This window comes from Lontra canadensis, unplaced genomic scaffold (assembly GCF_010015895.1).
Source record: "Lontra canadensis isolate GAN:19392208 unplaced genomic scaffold, GSC_riverotter_1.0 scaffold193, whole genome shotgun sequence".
In the NCBI taxonomy this organism is placed as follows: Eukaryota; Metazoa; Chordata; class Mammalia; order Carnivora; family Mustelidae; genus Lontra; species Lontra canadensis.
Window position 1 is genome coordinate 751951 of NW_022631187.1, and position 21791 is coordinate 773741.

The 21791-nt window shown below is 42.1% G+C and overlaps 1 protein-coding gene across 1 annotated transcript; it reads right to left on the reverse strand.

Moving 5' to 3' along the window:
* Positions 1-1170: 1170 nt before the first annotated feature.
* On the reverse strand, positions 1171-21574 carry DGAT2L6 (diacylglycerol O-acyltransferase 2 like 6). The gene is made up of 7 exons (XM_032847761.1): positions 21337-21574; positions 6524-6634; positions 5933-6003; positions 5368-5572; positions 4534-4708; positions 2152-2363; positions 1171-1722 (listed from the first exon to the last, which is right to left on the reverse strand). The coding sequence occupies exons 1-7, from the start codon at positions 21419-21421 to the stop codon at positions 1568-1570; spliced, it is 1014 nt and encodes a 337-aa protein (XP_032703652.1). The 5' UTR covers positions 21422-21574; the 3' UTR covers positions 1171-1567.
* Positions 21575-21791: the final 217 nt, after the last annotated feature.

Genomic DNA, 21791 nt, shown 5'->3' on the forward strand with positions numbered 1-21791 from the left:
TCATAAGTTTTCTTCGAATAGTTTTCTAGTTGTAGCTCTCACTTTAGGTCTTTGATCCATTTTGAGTTAAATTTTGTGTATGGTATGAGGTAGTGTTCCACCTTCATTCTTTTCCATATGAATATCCAGTAGTCCCTGCATCATATATTGAAAAGACTATTCTTTCCCCTTATTGAATTGCCTTGGTATCCTTGGCAAAAACAATTGGCCATACATGTATGGGTTTGTTTGTGGATTCCCAATTCCAGTTTATTGATATAAAAAGTTTTTTTAGTGAATAAATTATTTTCCCTGAAGTCTAACCTTGATCTAACCCTGAGTAGAATCCATGTCACTTTGTCCACAGTTATGAACTAATTTAAGTGGGGTACCATGGGTCCTTATTTAGGAAAATGAAGCTGATTAATGGGTCTCCAGGAAATGAGGAATGGGAGGTGTGGTGGTTGATGTATTAGAAAGAACTTTGGATTAGAATTAGCAAGACCTGGGTTTGAATGCTACTTCTATCCAAAGATATGTGACTGTGGGCGAGTTACTTAACTTTTTTGAGTTTTAGCTTCTGTGAAATGAGGATTACAGCAATTTCACGGGGTTGGCATTGGCATTAAGAGACAAAGATTGTAAAAATGACGGCATAATCCCTATTACACAGTAGATACTCGATATAAAGTAGACTCAGTCCATGCATGGTCTTGTGGCTCCCTTCCTTCTGACGCAGGATGGTTATGTGGGGTTAGGAGAGATGGACGACTCAGTGGGTATCTATGCCAATTCTCACTGTTTTGCTCCTGTCTCCTACACTGTGTAGCAGTTCTGGTTCCTCTTCTTACCTTTTCTGTCAGAGGAAGTATAAAGGATGGGTAAAGAAGAGGAAAATGGCTCTCCACAGACCACCTTCTTGACCAGGTTTGAGGGAAGACCAGTAGTGAACCACAGTAATTAGAAACTAGTCATAGCCTGTTTTATGTATCTAGAACTTTATTCTTTTTTTTCAAATTTTTAAATTTAATTTCTAGTAAGTTAACATATAGTGTAATGTTAGTTTCAGGAGTAGACCTTTATTTTTATAGACAGCATAACTACATGCAAAAGTTTTGTCACAACTAAAGGGAATCCTTTCTGCTTGGATCAGGAACTCCAGGTCAGGTCTCTGGTTTACGTTGTTGTATTTCCCAAACTGTAAGGAGGAAGAGGAAACAAACCATTCCTGTTCTAAACAAGTCTTCTAAGCCTAAAGCTACATAGTATGGTGTCACTAAGGCTTGGGAGAAAGAAGCAGTGGTGTTCTTTGTCTTCTAATTCCTTTGATCAGAGAGCTGGTTGGAGTCATGGGGCAGAAAAGATCTGCGGATTCACAAGAGTCTGCTTTCTAAAGTTGGTTGTTCCCTACTCTTCCTCTGCCCCTCTGGTTCTTTCCACCAAGCGAGGTCCATTAAGTACTTGCTGGCTTGTTTGGCCTTTCTCACGCCTGAGATCCTCCTCTCTGCCCAAATTCTTCTTCCTGGGTAGCCCTATCTGAATCCCTCAATGTTCTAGGAGTTTAGTAATGGGGGAGATCTAGTTCCTGTTATATGATTATCAGCTCCTGGGTCTCAGGAAGGCCATACTGAACTTTGTGCTGGTCAAACAGCTTGCGCAGGGCACTGATGTAGAGTGCATGGTACTTGTCCACAGTCGTCTCGTCTGGCCTCTTAATCTTGGGGATTGGCAGGGGTTCCCCGACTACGGGGAAGGAGAAGAAACAAGCATCAGAGCCTCCCCTCCCCAACTCAAGTTACCCATCCCTCAGAAGGAGCCACATACTGAAACTCAGTATCTTTGTCCCCTCCTCTTCCTTTGTTCTTTCCCTGTGCTCTAGCTCCATCTCATCCCATATACTGCAAATACCTAATCTCATCCATGCTGAAGAGAATGAGAACAAGCTCAGAAGAGTGATGGGAAGGAATGTTTGTGAATAAAGATGCTCTCGTGGCAGCTATTAAAAGGCCACAACTATTATCTGTTCAGTTGTCCTGCCCACCCTGCCCTCAGTCATACCCTTTGGAATTCCCACTGCCCATCCCAGCTGTTTGCTGGGCCTCGGTGACTTGATGGATGACCTGGGTGGGGGGAATCAACAACAAAGGTGGTCGGAGGTATTGGAAAGCTTACCAACAGTAGTAATGGGCCGATTGAAAGGAAGGAAGCCCCAGGATTCTTGAGTGAGGCCCCGGCCATGGAAGGTACAAAAATTTAGTCCCAGGATTTTTTTGAATGTGGCCTGGAAGGTTTTTTGGAAGAACCTTATCCATGTGCCTTCAGGGAAGATCTCTTGATTGTGAACCTCATTCTCTCCAAAGGAATAGGAAGGGACAAGGTACGCTCTGCAAAGAAAGGAGCAGAGTATGAACTCTCCGAGGGAGCTCCCCCCAGCAAAACCCTCTCCAAGGTATGAAACCTTCTAATCTCCCCATTATAGAACAAGAACCCAAGCACCCAAACATCTTCAGCTTTGTGTCTCACTCTTGCCATGCCCCACCCTTCCAACTGAACTCTTCACGGGGAGCTGCTGCACCTTGTCCTCTGATAGGAAAAAAATAATCTTGGGCAATCTAACTGTTTTCATTGCTCCTAGCATCCAGAATGATCTTCCTAAACTGTGTATCTGGACATGTCATTCTTTTTAAAACTCTTCCAGATCCTCACTCTGTATTGTGCTGCTTACCATGGCTTTTGTGCTCTAGCTTTTGTGCTAGCTTCCCCTCTCCCCGCCCCTTTCTTGCAATCTGCTTAACCATACTAAGTGTGCCAAGCTGTTTCTTGTCTATGCTTCTTTGTACATTCTGCTCCCTCTGCCGGAAATGCCTTCCTTCTGTCTTCACATGGCTAATTCTATTTTGCCCTTCAATGCTCAGCTCCAATTTCAATCTCTTGAAGAAACCTTTTTTTGACTGCCTCCAATTCCCTCCCCCACAATATGAATTAGGTACCCTTCAGCTTATCTTTCTCCACACTAACAATAGTCTAACTCAGTTATTACGGTTACCTCCTTACCTGTCTGACTCCCTAGTTGTCTGTCAAGCTGATCAAAGATGGGAAATTTGTCATTCATCTTTGGATCTCTAGGTCCTCGCCTAATGCTTGCTATGTTGTAGGTCCCCTGAATTCTTTCTCCCTTTTAGCCTGACTGGCAACTCCTACTAATATTTTAGCTCACAATTCAGATGTCACTCACTTATGAAACTTCTACCTTGAGAGTAAAAATGTTTCCATCAGTTGTTGTTCCCATAGGACTTTGTACATAACTCTATTACAGCACATCATTCATTCGACAAATATTTATCGAGCTCTTTCTATGCACTGGCCCTGGTTTAAGCCCTAAGGACATGTCAGTGAACAAAATAGATAAAAAAAAATCTCTTACAGTTTTTCTTGAGGGAGGACAGACAATAAACAATAATAACAAATAAACAAAAAAACAGATATATGAATAAGTAAAATCAGTGATACATAAGAAGGTGATAAATGCAACAGGAAAAAATAGAGCCAGATGATCAGGATAGACCTTATTGAGAAAAAACATTTGAGCAAATACCTGGAGGAAGTAAAGGAATGAGGCAAGCAGTTAATTGGAGGAATAGTGTTCCAGGAAGTGGGGACAGTTAGAGCAAAGAGCTTAAGGCAGGAGCCTGTGGCTTGTTTGAGGGCCAGCAAGAAGTCCACTGTAGCTCTACTAGAGTGAACGAGGAGGAGAGCAGTGGGTGATGAGGGGTAGCTAAGGACCAGATCATTTATGGCTTTGCAGGCCCCCATAAAGATTTTGGCTTTTGCCCAGATTGAAATGGGAGCCTTTGGAGCATTTGGAGTAGTGACATAATCTCACGTTTAATGGGATCATTTTAGCTACGGTTGAGAATAGATTCTAGGATGTGAAGGCAGGTAGAGCAGTTAGGAGACTGTAATAATCCAAGGGATATATGGTGCTAGTTTAAACTGTGGGGGCTTGTAGTTGAGAAGATAAGTGGTTGGCTTCTGGACATATTTTGTAATTACATGTGTGCACTTCTGTTTCCATGGGACTGTCAGTTTCTTAAAGGCAAGGACCGGGTATTATTTATTTTTATATCCTCAATGCCTAGTACTATGCTTAACACACAGAGGTGTTCAATAACTGCTGAATGAATGCATTCTAGTTTTCAAACCAGATTATATGCTCTTTGGGGAAAATAATCATGTCTTATTTACTTTTGCAATCCCCACAGCCTCAAGCCCAGTGCCTTCCCTGCGCTGAGTATGTTTTCTGGGCCTCTCAGTTAGTGCGTTGATATACATTAAAGCTCTGTTTCCCCAGACCCCTAGCTAACTAGGCTAATGGGCAGAAGGTAAAGGTCTTTTCCTGCTCTTTTCTCCAACTTCAATTAAAAGAAGTGCCTACAAATGTATCTGGAGCCCCAAATACAATTAAGACACAGTGTGAAAGAGCAGAAGGAAGCAACCAGAGTAAAAAGAGAGCCCTTTCTAACAGGTTTAGGGCACAAGAACCTGGGGACCCACCCTGTCTTCAGTGCCAACTTCACGAAACCTTTCCGTTCTTTAAGGTAGATGGTAGAGGCGCCTGGCCGGCACAAGAGGGCTTCAGCAGCTCCACCCACCACAATAACCACAGCGTTGCCTGAGGCTTTCTGGGTCAGCAAATACTTTAAGGCCAAGCCACTCACTGGACACACACCTGTGAAACCAAAGAGTCAAGTGGCATAGCAAACTTCGTACCTGAGATTGGGGAAAGGGGTTCCTCTGGGCTCTTCATGCTGGAGACAGTTCTGTTTCCTGACTACTGTTGTTTCCACTCTTCTGTCTTTGACCTCCACTTCCTGGGTTTGCGCTATCCTGAGGTTGGTCCTTAGGGTCAGCTGCTTGCCTTGTGGAAGGGTCTGTGATACTACAATTGCACCTACATTGAGTTCCTCTGCCTGCTGCCTCTTAGATCAATAGTATCTACTCTCCCCAGCCTTACAGCTCTGTAAACTGTCCAGAGGTCTCTCTCTCTCAGGGGTGATCAGGACTAGCCACTAGCCACCACTGACCTTCTGCTTTCCACTTTGGCTTTGATCCTGGACTCCAGCCTTCTGCTTCTTTTTCTGAAAGGATTTCTGGCAACTCTTATAACTGCCTATAAATTATCTTACTGACTAACTAAATCCTACCACCCATATCTTAGATAGAACATGCTGCGTGGCTGCATACTCTTGTTACTGGCCCAGTGTGTTCTGGACTCATTTTCTACTAAGTCCTCTTCCAGCAGGATGTGAGATGTGGACTGTCAGGGCTTATTGGGGTTGGAGCTCTGAGGTGGGTCAGAGAATGGAATGATTTCTTATATTCACTCACCCATTGACATCACATAGTCTCGCACAATTGGGATCCAGAAGATCCATTCCAAGGTTCCTACAGAAGGAGTGATGGCTGGGAAAATCCGAGCAAAACCAGTGGCCTCAGTAGCAAAGTTGATGAACACACCATAAGAGACAATGCCATGGGGGTGATTGACAATGATATAGTTGTGTTTGGGAGAGAGGTTGTGAGTCTTCACCAGCTGTTGGAGGGAGATTAAGTCAGGGTGGCAGATAGGAAGAAGGAAGAGAGGACGTGTACAAGCAGGTATCCTGTGTTTCCCTTGGGGAACCCCAGATCCCTGTTCTTTGAGATGTTTTCATTGTCATAGGATTGCCAGGGGTTATGATGCTCAGAGAGGCTGACCTGGGTTTGCCACTGTGAAGACAGGCTGTAATCCATCCATCTCCCTACCTGCTCATCCATCTTGGATGTCTAACCTGCATTATGCTTCTGGGGCTTCACTTTCACTGTTGGTCACTAAAGCCTTTGAAAACATGGAGCTGAGAGGGGGAGAGTCTGGGCAACAAGAACCAAGGGCACTAAAAGGAAGGGGAGTTACCTTTATTGGGAAATAATTTTGAAAATACTTCCAGAGGGTCCAATTTCGTACCCAAGCTGAACGCCTACCACCTGTGGGTACAGAAGGGAAGGAAAGAGCAGGTGAGATACTGCCAATCCCTCAAACCTCTTCCAGAGGTGGAGGGTTCTTCTTACAGCCCTTGGGTCAGAGAAGAGGTCCCCTTTACACACTTCCATATTTCTAGATAGGTACTGTCTCTGAATCCAACCCCCAAGAAGATCTAGAAGGCCCCGGATCCCCTGTAGCCAGCCAGGAAGGTGATAGAAAGATATTCCAAGTTTGGGAGCACCTGTCTTAAAACCTCTTAATCCTTCTTGGGAAAACTGGGAAAGATCTCTCTTCCTTGCTAAGCTTTGGTCTCCTCTCTCCTTCTCCTTCCCTCTACCTCTAATTGTTTCTTTCCATCTTTCCTGCCCTCTACCTTCCTACTTCTTTTCCTTTCCCTTTCCCCTTCTGTCCTCTTCCCACCCCTTCTCTCTCTGCCTCTCCCAATCTCTCCCTCCATTTCTCTCTCCCTGTGGTTCCATCCTCAGCACACACAGGGACCACCACTCTTCCTCTGTTTCTTACCTTGACTGTGGGTGTTCCAATCATAGGCGAGCCAGGCTAAGGCAAGCACAGACAAGATCCAATATTTAGTGAACACCAGAAAGTAGGGTATAAGCAAAATAGGAATCGCTCCTGAGGGGACACAAAGGTTCAGTTTCCTTCAGTTTCCGTCAAGTTTAATATAATTCTAACTCCCATCTCTGCTCTATACTGAATGAGCAGATCAAGGCTGATGTGAGACCCTTCTCTCCCTTTTCCCTCACAACCCCTCCCAACTCTGCTATAGTCCAGGCCCACCTCGGAGTCCCTCGGCCTTAGTCCCTTTGGTGGCTGAGATCTTAACTGAGGAAATGGCATTCTCAGAGCAGGCCCTCAGCTGGGGTCAAATGACAGCACTACTTGGCAAGTGCCTTGGCAAGAACAGCTCCTTGAAGCAGTGACTGACATCGCCATTCTGGAACTTCAGGAATTCTTTTCTAAAAGCTTGACCCTCCTTTGTTTGTGGAACTGCTAAGTCAGTACATACCAGCAGAGAGGGCTGCCTGCAGTATTACAGGCTGCTTGATGCTGAGAAGAAAACACGTATTTAGAAAGTGCTTTACTAGGTTCAGTTTTGTCACATTCAAAAAGTCTCAAAAATCCAGAAGGGGGAATATTATCTCTGTTAGCAAAGGGCCATAGTAGGCTTTGAAATGTAAACTTGATACATCTCACAGCAGTGGGAATTAAATTCCATTTTAAAATCTGCATTCATGGGGTGCCTGCGTGGCTTAGTCATTGGGCGTCTGCCTTCGGCTCAGGTCATGATCCCAGGATCCTGGGATCGAGCCCCGCATTGGGCTCTCTGCTCAGTGGGAAGCCTGCTTCTCCCTCTCCCACTCCTCCTGCTCGTGTTCCCTCTCTCACTGTCTCTCTCTGTCAAATGAATAAATAAAATCTTAAAAAAAAGAAAATTTGCATTCATGAGAAAAAGGGGCTAAATACACATATTGTGAAAGAAAAAAGACCCAGCTAAGGGAATGACTTCTTGGGCTGGGTCACCACATCATGGTAGATAAAATTTCCAGAGAAGGGAAAGAAACTCAAGAGTTACTTAGTAGTGGGTTTGTCTCTTGCATTTTGGACATAGAGGGAAACAACAGGAAAAAAGATGGAATGGGCTTTTCTTTAAAAAGTCATGTGATGGAGTAAAAGAAACCTTAGTGATAGGCTGAATTCTCTCTGCAAGAGCTGGCTGAGATGGTTGTTACAATTACGCTAATTAAATAAGAAATAGCGGTGGGAGGAATTTCACAGGAAGCTTTCCATAGCGAAATGTCCTGCTGCCTCTGACCCTCCAAAAAGATGAGAGTAATGTGCCAGGTAAGCTTCAGAAGAAAACTCAGCAAGAATCATTATTAATTAAAGGTAGCCTAAGTGTATCATTTCCTTTATGTCTTGCTTCAAATAAATTTTGTTTGTCTCCCCAGTATTTAGAACCATGCCTTGCATGTAGTAGGTGTTTAGCAAATATCTATAGACTGGCTGAAAAACAAATGTTTTCTCAATAATAGGTAAACTCAAACGATAAGTGTTTAAGCAGCATTTGTGTTGTTTAAATGTGATGCTATCTAAACCATAGATGGATTGTGTGCCTTATATCTGGTCTCTTTCTATTATTCACAAGTAATGGGAGTCTAACCAAGAGCTATACTTCCATAAACACTATCCCCCTTGTGGAATCTATTTGAACTGCAGGTATGGCACCTCAGGAGACCACAAATGTCCTTTGAAGACAAGCCCGCCAAACACAGCCTGTCTGAGAATCACTGGTGTCGCAGGGACAGAAGTGAGATTTAAAGAGATAAGAGAAACAGAGGCCAAACATGGAAGAGCTAGAGCTCATTGAACAAGGAGTTCTGTGACACACAGAAAGCAAAGGTGTCTGAGGCAAGAATGATGAAGAACAACCATTTGTGTGGATGTATATATGATGCATTCTTAGATATAATGGCCTTGACACCAGGAGAGGCTTCCAAAATCTTATCTGTTTTCAAGTGAGAAGCCTTAGTGTAAATTATCAAGGAAGATGCTCACATAAGGCAGGCTCTAAATTTAGTTTGTACGGAAGATGGCCAAGCCATTCTAATAGATGTGTAGTGTGGTATCTCATCATAATTTTAATTTGCATTTCCCAAACATCTAATCATGCTTAACAGCTTTCCATGTGCTTCTCTGCCTTCTGTATATCTTCTTTGGTGAGGATATATTTATTTCACTTTGGTCCATTTTTCAATTGGGTCTTTTTGTTTTGTTTTTACTGGTGAATTTTAAGAAGTCTTTATACATTCTGGGTACAAGTTCTTTGCTGGATATGTGATTTGCAAACATTTTCTCCCAGTCAATGTTTATTTTTTTATATTGTTCTCTTAACAGGGTCTTTCGTAGAGCAAAAGCTTTTAATTTTGATGAAGTCAAGTTTATCATTTTTTCCCTTTACAGATTGTACTTTTGATGTAAAAATCTAAGAACCTTTTACCTCACTTCAGGTCGTGAAGGTTCCCTTCTAAATTTTTTATTAGAACTTTTACAGTTTGTGTTTCACATTTATGTCTGTGATCTATTTTGAGTTATTTTTTTACTAAGATTTGAGGTTTTGATCAAGGTTCGTATAGTACATATGGATATCCAGTTGTTCCAGCATCATTTGTTTAAAAGACTGCCCTTCCTCCATTGAATTACTTTTGCATCTTTCTCAAAGATCAATTGGCCATAGAGGGTTCAAGATGTGGTGTAGAAGGATCACCTTCTCCCATGAACATAACTCTACAGCTACACAAAGAACAATTCCTTCTGGAAAGGACCTTAAAGCTAGCTGAGCAGAGCCTCCAGGACAAAGGATAAAAAAGCCACCTTGATATATGTAGGAGAGGTGGAGACACAGTCTGTAAAGAAACCCCCACATTCGGGAGCAGTGACCCACAGTTGGGAGGGAGGTCTTATAATCTAGAGCTCATCCCTGAGGAGTGAAGTGTTTTTGCCTAATTTCAGGCCTCCCAAACCTTGAGAACTGCACCAGAAAGATGAGACCCCGGAGTGTCTGGTCTTGAAAACCAAGGTTTACTTCAAGGAGAACCAATGGAAATGGAAATGGAAATGGAAAGTTCACTCTTAAAAGGGCTTGCACACAGACTTGCTTGCCCTGGGACCCAGCACAAAAGCAACAGTTTGAAAGGCGCCTGAACAGAATGTGGAAGACTCATGTTTTAATCTTAAAGCATCTGCTGGAGAAAAAGAAACCTGTTTAGATGCTCGCTAAGGATGGAGGCACCACTGGGTGTCATTTTTGAGTTCTCCTGCTTTGTTGGTGCTGGGACTAGCGGGTGACTCTTCACAACCTGCCTCTAGCTTGCTAGCTCCAGTGGAACTGTCCCCCACCACCTTCCATGCATTGCAGGTGCAGCCTACCCCACTGCAGTTGGGCTGACCAAGTGTCCCACCCACATGAGCCACAGTCGTGGCCCACCAAGCCATGGCCAGCAAGCACATGCAGCCCATAGAAAGGACACTCCTTGAGCACCTGGCTGTCTTGGTCAGGAGAAATGCATTTCTGGGCCTCATGAGTCCAAACCAATTAGAGAGATAGTCTTTGGCACAGGGCACTGCACAAACAGCAGACTGAAACAAAACCCTAATCTTCATGTGAAAAAGTTTTATTTTCTTGTCCCTAAGCTTCATACTGAGGGGCAGGCTTCAGGTTTGCCACACATCCAGGGGCTACAGAGGAACCCCCCCAGGGAATATGGACAGGGAGATGCCATGTTAGTGGCCTCCCTTGTCTTCCCCACAGCTGGCTGATACCACTCAGACGGGAGCTTGAAGTCTAAAGCCACAATTTTTGCAGCTGTTGACCAGAGGACACCTCCAGAGCTTCTTGTCTGGATATCAGCAGGGTTTATATTGTAGACTCACAAGACTGTCTATATTTGCCTACCTTAAAAACTGTTGCCTGCGGATCTGGCTTGTAATTAACCTGAAGCTAAACTGTCCGAGGTCTCTCTCTTTGGGACACTGACAAGTGTTGGCCTTCCCTCAACAACTGGAACCTATCAAGAAAAAATCAGGGTAGTTAAACAATTATAAAGGTCTGAGGAATAATCAAAAGATAAAGGATTAATTAATTTAATTAATCTCCCACACAAGGCCACTTTTTCAAGACTGGGAGAGATAGCTGTTACACAGAAACAATCATGGAGGGCGAATCAAAATGAAGACAGAGGAATATGTTCCAAGTGAAAGACTCACTTTCCTCAGGGGAAAAAACCTTAAAACTAAAAACCCTTAAAAATGGAGATAATCGGGGTACCTGGTGGCTCAGTGGGTTAAGTCTCTGCCTTGGGCTCAGGTCATGATCTCAGGGTCCTGAGATCGAGCCCTGTATCAGGCTCTCTGCTCAGCAGGGAGCCTATTTCTCCCTCCCCCTCTGCCTGTCTGTCTGCCTACTTGTGATCTCTCTCTCTGTCAAATAAATAAATAAATAAAATCTTTTTAAAAATTTTAAAATTGGAGATAATCTACCTGATAAAGAATTCAAAGTAAAGGCCATAAAGATGCTCATTGAACTTGAGAAGAATGAACAAACACAGTGAGAGTTTCAACAATGAGATAGAAAACATAGTAAAGTACCAAACGGAAGTTATGGAACTGAAGAAAACAATAACTGAACTGGAAAATACAGTAGAGGTGTTCAACAGCAGACTAGGTAAAGCAGAGTAAAGGATCAGTCAATTTCACAGGGCAGAAAAACTAACACCAAGCATTAAAAAGAAAAAAATTGAAAACAAGTAAAGGTAGCTTAAGGGATTTATGGGACAATATCAAGCAGACTAACATTTTCATTATATGGGCCCCAAAAGGAAAAGAGAGAGAGAAAGAGGAAGAAAACTTATTTGAGAAAATAATGGCTAAAGAATTCCATAACCTATGGAGGGAAATAGACACTCAGCTCCAAGAAGCAAAGAGTTCCAAATAAGATGAATCCAAAGAAATCTATACCAACACACATTATAAAAAAATGCCAAAAGTTAAAGATAAAGAGAGAATATTAAAAGCAGAGAGAAGAGCCAAAGTAATCTTGAAAAGAAGAAAAAGGCAGGAGATATTACAACCCCAGGTTCCAAGGTACTACAAAGCTGTAGTGATCAAAACAGTATGGTATTGGCACAAAAATAGACACATAGATCAATGTAATAGGATAGAGAGCCCAGAAATAAATCCATGCTTATATGGTCAGTTAATCTATGACAGAGGAGGCAAGAATATACAAGAAGGAAGAGTCTCATCAACAAATGGTGTTGGGAAAACCGGACAGCTATATGCAAAAGAAAGAAACTGGAGCACTTTCTTACACCACACACAAAAATAAACTCAAATAGATCAAAGACCTAAATTTGAGACATGACCATTGGAGTCCTAGAAGAGAGCACAGGCAGTAATATCTCTGACATGAGTCATAGCAACATTTTTCTAGATAAGTCTCCTAAGGCCAGGGAAACAAAAGCAAAAATAAACTATTGGGACTACGTCAAAATAAAGTCTTTTGCATAGCAAAGTTAACAATCAGTAAAACATAAAGACAACCTACTGAGTGAAAGAAGAGATTAGCAAATGACACATATGATAAGAAGTTACTAGCCAAAATATAAAAAGAACTTACATAACTCAACACCAGAAAATAATCCAAATAAAAAATGGGTGGAGGACATATGAATGGACATTCTTCCAAAGAAAACATGCAGATGGCTAACACACACAGGAAAAGATGCTCAACATCACTGATCATCAGGGTAATGCAAATTGAAATCACAATGAGATACCACCCTATACCTGTCAGGATGGCTAGAATCAAAATGGCAAGAAATAACTAGTGCTGGTGAAGATGTGGAGAAAAAAGAACCTTTGTGCACTGTTGGTGGTAATGCAAATTGGTACAGCCACTGTGGAAACAGTATGAAGTTTCCTTAGAAAATTAAAAATACAATTACCATATGATCCAGTAATTCCTCTACTGGGTATTTACTCAAAGGAAGTGAGAAACACTAATTGGAAAAGATATATACACCTCTATGTTTACTGCAGCATTACTTATAACAGGCAAGATATAGATGCAACCCAAGGGTCCATCCATACATGATTGGATAAAGAAGCTGTTATATGTATATGTGTATGTGTGTATCTATATATGATCTTGCCATCTGTAACATGGCTGGACCTGGAAGGTATCATGCTAAGTGAAATGAATCAGTCAAAGAAGGACAAATACCATATGATTTCATTCATATGTGGAATTTAAGAAACAAAACAAATGAACAAAGAAAAAGATACCAACAAAATGATACTCTTAAATACCGACAAATTGGTGGTCGCCAGAGGGGAGATGAGTGAGGAGTAGGGTGAAATACATAAAAAGGATCAAGAGTACATTTATCTTGATGAAAAGTGAATAACCTCTAGAATTATTGAATCATTATATTGTACACCTGAAACTAATGTAACACTGAATGTTAATTACTCTTCAGTAAAAAAAGAAAACAAGCAAATAATCAAAAGCAAAGTTTTCAACCAAGAAAACTCTACCTGGCAAGGTTATCATTCAGAATTGAAGGAGTGGTGGAGGGTGGTTTACCTAAGCAAAAGTAAAGGATTTGATCACTACTAAACTGGCCTTACAAAAAAATGTTAAAGGGACTTCTTTAAGCTGAAAAGAAAAGGCACTAACTAGTAAGATGAAAACATGCAGAAGTAAAAATCTACCAGTAAGTGCAAATATATAGTAAAGGTAGTGGATTAACCACTTAAAAAGCTAATATGAAGTTAAAAGACTTTTTTCAGTTAAGAGCAAATATAGGATAAGTACTGCAGCTGCTCAGAGCACTGTGGGGAGTATTTCTTAGAGTACTGCAGGAGAGCACAGCCCAGGGATGGAGCTTGGAACAACCGGTGCTCGACTTGAGAAGCATACAGGTATACTAGGCAAATGTATTCTGCCATGATGATCAATGTCTTTGTTGCCTTTTTTTTTTTTTTTGAAAAAGAATAGATCCATCCTGCCTAACCTTGAGTTTTTGGAGCACCACAGTTGTCCTGGGAATTAATTGCATCTCACAGGTCATCTGAATTCCCATTTTTAAAATGTGGGTTCAGACCCTGCTGAACACTATAGGTAGATTGGTTTCTGAAGTCCACTAGAATGTCATGTCAAGAGACTTACTACCATGACATCTGATTGATAGGCAGAGTGGGGAGCTCCAAAATGTGGCCTGATTGTGACAGGCCAGTAAGGACAGCCCTGAAATGATCTCAAGGTCCCCTGAGATCTGTCAGCCACTCTATTCTGAAATGTCCCTTTGAGTAGCACATGTTGTGTGCAGTTCTTGATGATTGAAATTTATTAAGAATAGGGGCAAGGTTCAGTAGGTTAAGTATCTGCCTTTGGCTCAGGTCATGATCTCAAGGTCCCAAAATCAAGCCCCAGATCAGGCTCCCTGCTCAGGCTCACATGCTACAGGTTGAGGAAAATGGTATCATATTTTGAAGTGTGTGTGGACAACAATGTGGAAGCTAAAACTGGTGTATTTTATGTAAAATGTTTCTATTCTTTGATTTTTAAAAAGACTATTTATTTACTTAGAGTGTGAGTTGGTGTAGGGGCAGAAGGAGAGGGAGACTCTCAAGCAGACTCCATTCTGAGCACAGAGCCTGACATGGGGCTCAATCTCACCACCCTGAGATCATAACCTGAGCTGAAATCAAAAGTCAGACATTGAACGGACTGAGCCACCCAGGCGCCCCCTTGAATTTCTATTTTCAGTCGCTTTCTGCTAGTATATAGAACTGTGGTTGATTTTTATGTGTGATCTTGTATCCCGTAACTTGGCTAACCTCCCTTGCTAGTTCTTGGGTGTGTGTGTGTGTGTCTGTTTAATAGATTCCTTGGGATTTTCTACAGACAATCATCTCATCTGTTAAATTAGGGTAGTGTTTTTTTTCTTATGTTTCAATTTGTATGCTTTTCTTTTTTCCTTCTTCTTGTCTTACTGCACTTGCTATGACTTTTAGTATGATGTTGAGTACATATGGTGAGAGTGGACATCCTTGCTTTGCTGCCAATCTTGGGGACAAAGCTTTCAGTCTTTCATTAAATATGGTGTTAGCTACAGTTGTTGTTTTTTTTTTTTTTATAGATGCTCTTTATCAGGTTGAGGAAGTTTCCTTCTATTCCTAGTTTGCTGAGAGGTTTTATCATGACTGAAATGGAATTTTGTCAAATGCTTTGTCTACATCAGTTGATATGATCATGTGTTTTCTCTTCCTTTGTTAATATGGTAGTTTACATTGATTTTCAAATATTTGCACTTGCATTGCTGGGATAAAGCCCATTTGGCTGTGGTATATTATGCTTTGTATTGCTGGATTCAATTTGCTAGTATTTTATTGAGGATTTTTGCATTTATATTTATGAGGAATATTGGTCTATAGTTTTCTTTCGTGTACTGTCTTTGTCTAGGTTGTTATCAAGGTCTGGCCTCATAAATGAGTTGGCAAGTGTTCCTTCCTCTTTTATTTTCTGGGAAAGGTTGTGTAGAATCTGTGATATATCTTCTTTAAAATGTTTGGTAGAATTTGCTGTTGAAACCATCTGGGCCTGCAGTTTTCTGTTTTGGAAGGTTTCTTATTTTCCAAAATTAGAAATTTAACTTAATTAGTAGTTATGGGTTCTCTCTTTCATCTTGTGTGAGTTTTGGTTGTTTGTGGTTTTGGAGGAAGTCTCCAAATATCATTGTTAGTTTGTCTATTTTTCTTTTCAGTTCTGCTCGCTTTTGCTTCATATAGATACTGAAGCTCTGCTGTTGGGTGCATCTACTTTTGGACAGTTATATCTTCTTGATAAATTGACCCTTATGACCCTGGCCCTGGCTTAAAAAAATAAATTTTAAACTTGTATAACCTCCAATTACTATTGTTTACTAGCTTAAGTTAAAGGTGGTACCAGTATGAATCTAAGTGGGTCCTTTCTTCAAATTATCTTTGATGCATCGTACCTGCTCACTTTCCTCATACAGTAATAGGCAATATTTACTGTACACTCATCGTTTTACATGCATAGTTTATTTAATCTTCACAAATACTCCATTATGACAGCAACTAATCTCATTTCGTACATGAGGAGCCCAGGTTTAGAGAGGTTAAATAACTACCTGAGGCCACAAAGCTAGCGTGTGGGTGAGCCAGGGTTGAAAAGTCAAGACCATTTTACTCCAGAGACTGCACCCTTAACCTCTAAGCTCTAATTATTTTCTCCTTTAGTCAGTTACCAACTCCTGGCAGTTCTACCTTCTAAATGCCTTTCAAATGCTTCTATTACCGCCCTTCATGTTACTACCCAGTCTAAGCCACCATTATCTCTTTCCTAGATGACCTTTAATGTCTTCTAAATCTTTTTAAAAAAGATTTTACTTATTTGAGACAGAGAGAGAGAGAGAGAGAGCGCAAACCCCCTGGGGGGGTTTGGGCACAGAGGGAAAAGCAGACTCCCCACTGAGCAGGGAGCCTGATGCAGGCCTCTATCCCAGGATCCCCAGATCATGACCTGAGCTGAAGGCAGACGCTTGACCAACTGAGCCACCTAGGCGCTACTGGCCATTTATTTCTTCTCTCAGCATTTACTCTAAAAAAATAATTGGACAAGTGCAGAAGGTGTGTGTGTGTGTGTGTGTGTGTGATGCTAAATGCAAATCTGACTCTGTCTCTGTACAGCATTTAACCAGGAACATGACTGGGTCGTTAAGGAGGCATTTCTGTAGCTTTGAAATTACTTATTGGGTCTAAATTGACTGTAAACATAAGAATGTGTGGGAGTAAATGGTAATTTAATAATTCAGCATCGAATGCGGCTTCTGATGACTCTTAAGGTGAAGGCTCTTAAGGTCTTGTAATCTTGATTTTGAAGGCCCTCTGTGGTGAAGCCGCTGGCCACCTCCCTTATTTTAGGCATTCCACCATACTGTTCTGTCTCTCCTCCAACTCATTCTGTTCTTCCTGCCCAGCACAGGGAGAGTGTGGGCTTCTGTGCATGCCATCCCCTTTCACCTGAAAGAATCTTCCTCAGCTCTTTCCTGGATAGTTCCTATTCATTTTTTAGCCCTCAAAATAAATGGCCTTGTTGCAATATTTTGGAGCTCTCTTAGACTTCCTTCCCTTTCTAAAAAATCTCTCTCCCATTGATTCTCCTGCTTCTATCTCCATTGCCACTGCTATAGTTGAAGGCTCGATCTCCTCTGGTCTGGAGTACAGTCTTTAGTCTGCTCTTTTTGCCTGCTGGTGTCTTCCCTTCTGGTCCATTTCCCGTGCTACTGCCAGATTTTTTTTTTTTTAAAAAGCACAGTCATAATGTTGTTTACTTCAGAAACAGTGGAATACATTGGAGAGGATGGAGAATAGAAGATAGAGGGCCAGGAAAGAAGATATAGCAACAGTTTAGGTAGATGGTGATACAAGCCCAGAAAAGACAAGACAGATGGAGAGCCATTCTCTAATGGAAGTTGGCCCTCCACGGGGGTGGGGGGGGTGGGGACCGGAAGGGGTCTGTCAGGGCCATTGCCCAGTTCTAAGGCTCATGAGTCTTACTATTTCACATCACTCCCAAACTGTCTTTCCATTCCTCTCTTCTCACGTTTCCCCTCCTTCTTGTCCCTCTGCATTTTTTTCTCCTCTTTTCCCCTATTTTGTCTCCCATTACTTTCAGTGATGCTCAGTAATCAGCCATGATTCTGAACATCATTTGGGAAGGAGAGGCACTGAGGAAAGCTCTGAAAGAGAGGAATGAAGGAAGTGGGTGAGAAAGAGTAGAACAGAGGAAATTAAGAAGGGAGGGAGAAAAGGGAGAGAGGGTAGGAAGGGAGGGAGGGAGGGACACTTTTCTGTATGGACAATTACTGAAGGCCAAGCTGAGAGGATGGGGATACTGAGCCTTAGAGTGGGTCACAGAACTCGTTGGAAGTCACAAAGTGAACTGTAGTCCAAGTTACACAAATTCCAGAATCCACATCCTGTTCACCATGTTTCACTGATTCTCTTTTCTACCTTCCCAATCCCCTCAAGTTGGTGTGATATTTTTTCCCTTGAAACCCTAATATCACTTCACTGTGACTCCTTCTTTCACTTACTAGTCTGTCTTCTATCGTAGTAACTTGTGTGTGTGTCCAGTATGATGTGTAAACTGTGTACAATGGTGGAATTAATGATTGTTTTATCTTTGTTCCTAGATAGTAAGGAGTTGGTACTTGACTCATTGTAGTCTTGACAAGGACAGTTGTTGTCTTATAATCAGTATTTGCTCTGTAACTATTGAACAGATGTAAATATCTTAATATCTTTAATATCTCACGCTGTTAAATGCTACAGCTACCTCGGTAAACTCCAAGACCCGGGATTCATGTTGTAACTTGTAGCATAATTGCTAAAATAATAGAAACAGGATGTATAACATCTAAACCAGTAGAGGAAGATAAATGGAATGATGATCGATTTAAAAGAAGTTGAGACAAATGGCCAACAAGCCAATAAGCATACAAAAAGATGCTCAACACTACTAATCATTAGGAAAATGCAAATCAAAATCACAGTAAGATGGCATCACATTCAAAAAACAGAAAATAAAGAAGTGTTGGAGAGAATGTGGAGAAATTTGATCCCTTGCACACTATCGGTGGGAATGTAAAACAGTGCAGCTGCTATGGAAAACAGTATAGTAGTTCCTCAAAAAAATGTAAAATATGGGTGCCTGGGTGGCTTACTCATTAAACATCTGTCTTTGGCTCAGATCATGATCCAGAGGTTCTGGGATCGAGCCCCGCATTGGGCTCCCTGCTCTGAGGGAGGCCTGCTTCTCCCTCTCCCACTCCACCTGCTTGTGTTCTCTTTCTCTCTGTCAAATAAATAAATAAAATCTTTAAAAAAAAGTAAAATGGAACATCCATATGATCCAACAATTGCATTTCTGGGAATATATCCAACAGAATTGAAAACAAGATCTCAAAGATACATTTGAACACCCATGTTTATAGAACCATTACTTAACAATAGTCACACAATGGAATGTTACTCAGCCTTAACAAGGAAGGAAATCCTGTCACATGATATAACACAGGTGGAACTTGAAGACATGGTAAGTGAAACAAGCCAGTCTCAGAAGGACAAAGAGTTCATAATTCCACTTACATGAAGTGCCCACTCACCCATTTGAGTGCGACTCAAATTCAGAGATGGAAAGTAGAGTGGTGGTTGCCAGGGGCTGGGGAAGGGCAAACGGTGAGTTCTTGTTTACTGGGTACAGAGTTTCAGTTTTACAAGACGAAAAGAGGTCTGGAGGTGGATGGAGGTTGGCAATGGTTGCACAACACTGAATATATTTAATGCTGCTAAAATGGACACTTAGGGGCGCCTGGGTGGCTCAGAGGGTTAAGCCTCTGTGTTCAGCTCAGGGCATGGTCTCAGGGTTCTGGCATCGGGCTCTCTGCTCAGCAGGGAGCCTGCTTCCCCCCTCTCTCTCTGCCTGCCTCTCTGCCTGCTTGTGATCTCTCTCTCTGTGTCAAATAAATAAATAAAGTCTTTAAAAAAATAAAATGGACACTTAAAAAATAGTTAAAACGGTTGATTGGATGTCATGTGTATTTCACTGCAGTTTTTAAAAACTTTTGAAAATGCAGGAGAAACAAAACATTTACATCTGTTATGAGTTTTTTCCCCTGAAGACACGTAGGTGCCATCATTGGTCACTAACATTCCCACTCCACACCTCCAGCTCTTCCAGGATGACTGGAGGCTAGGAAGATGGGGGTGGGCATTATTAGGAGGCTAACATTCTAATGTTAGAAGCTAATATTAGGAGGCTCACATGGGATCTTACATATTCAGTGTTGGATATGCCCTCTATCCTCATCCCTGTCTAGAGACAGTGTCCTTTGAGATGGGGAGAGGAAGAGAGAAAAAAAAATATTTCAAAACAAATCATTTTGTGGTCGAAAAATGAAAACATTTTATTGAAGAGAGCTCCCCAGAAGAGCCAGACCGGCGTGGGCACTTGTGTTTGAATGCCACACAAAGTCTCTCTGGGGTGGGACAGACCCTACCCATAAAGGGATCAGCTTACACAGTTCTTCCTCTCTGGACCTCTTTCCTCTGCTCTCTAATCCCCATCTCTGCCTGTTCTTTCTGAGATCCAGACTTGAAATGGTGGCTGTCACCACGATGCCAAGCGTTTTAGGATATTCCAGCGGCCCTCACTTCCTTAACTGGGGGCTTGAACTTGTCAAAGGGATCTGTTGGAAGAAGTTAAGATAAATGCAAAGAGAGACAAAGAGAAAATATGAAAGACCAAGAAGGAAGTTTACAGAAATACCGCTTTTTTTTTCTTAATACATCTAGAGGTGGGCCATTGACGGACTAAGAGCTCACCATGATTTGGTTAAAATGAGGCTCAATAAGTCATCATATTTTGGGGGTCATGGACCCCGTTGGCAGTCTGGGGAAGCCCAGGAACCCCTTCTCCGAATAATACCTTAAATGCCCAAAATAAAATACACAGACTTACAAAGGAAATGCATCATATTATGATGCAATTCTCAAAACATTATAAAAAACGTGATCTAGTAACCTGGGCTTCTTGGTTCATGCATTAAATAACCAGACCTAATGGTGGTTCCAATAACTACTGGAATTTTGAGGTAGTCATGAGCATAAAAGAAATTTCAAGATCCTTGCAGCAAATAGCATGTGATAAGCAAACCTGTGATGTCTATCACTGAAAAATTCACTGGTACTGATGATGTTTTTGTGTTTTGTTGCCTACATTCATTATTTCAGCTTGAGGTCAGTGAAAATAAAGGTAATTTTTTTCTATGCAAATTCAAAATCGCCCCCTCCCTCCCAACCTCAGGTTCTAGGTCTATAGGCCTTTGGTTAAGACCATCTGCTCTAAGGGATCAGATAGCTTCCCATAGATTGGCACTGGCTGCCTTCAGGATGACATTTTTCCCCATCCAGTGTCCAAGCTTGGTCCTTGTAACTGACTGCCCACGAGGTCCTAGTTTCTGGCTGGGAAAAGCTGAGAGCTCTCAACCCATTTGCCAGGCACTGATAATTGCCATGCTTTGAGTCCACGGCACAACAGGCACTTTATTAAAATTTTGTCCTATGAGTCACTCAGGCAGCTCTGAGACTTTCCAGAATTCTGTCACCATAGTTTTATACTGGAAAGTCACCTTCTGCCTACCTAGTAACAACAGCTCTGCAAGCCACCACCACCTCTGCTCCCGTCCCTGAATATGACTCTTTCCAGCTAGTTCAGAAGGGGTGGGCAGGGGGCTGGGTTAAATGGGGGATGGGTATTATGAAGGGCACTGGCTGGGGTGAGCACTGGGTGTCCTATGTAAGTGACGGATCACTCAATTCTACTCCTGAGACTGATATTACACTATGAGCTACCTTGCTGGAATTTAAATAAAGACTTGAAATTTTAAAAAAGAGGGGGCAGTCCTGAGAAGGCCGCTGTGATCTTTAAACGAGAACAACAGTAGCCTCACTCATGGCCTTCGTGCCACTCTATTGGAAAGAGAAATTTCATGAACTTAGCAGGAGCCCTCTCTCTGGGTGGGGAGGCGCAGTCTTTCCCAGAGTGTGGGGACCAACCAAATAATCTCTTTGGAACCTTCCTTATTGCCGGGGGAGGGGGGGGTGTTCCTGGACTCTTTCTTGGCCTGTTCTCATATGCTCTCCGGCCCCTGGGATTCACTCACCTAAAAACACGTAGACTGGGAGCCACTGCAAAACAGACAGGGTTTGGAGGCATTCCTGAAGATCTAGTCTGGAGAGGAAGGCCATGGCAGTGGTGCTCTTCAGTTGTGGCAAGAAGCCCAAACAGAAAGCCAGCACCTCTGTAGGTGCTTTGCTCTAGTCTCTTACCACTGAGTCCCTTCAGCTGTTGAAGATTTTAGGCCTGACCTAACCTTTACTCCAGTCTTCCCTGTTGTTTAGCCCTGGCTCCACCCCAAGCTTCCTACACACACCAGGTTTCAGATCACCCCACATAATCTCTCTAATATCCCTCTAATATATAGCATTTCTTCATGCGTGCTCCATTGCAATGAGGCAGATATGACCCTGGGGTGCTTCTGGCTGTGTGTGGGGGAATCCCCGATAAATGAGTGAAGGAAAAGAAAATGGCTTAGACCTTGAAGAGGACACCCGAAAA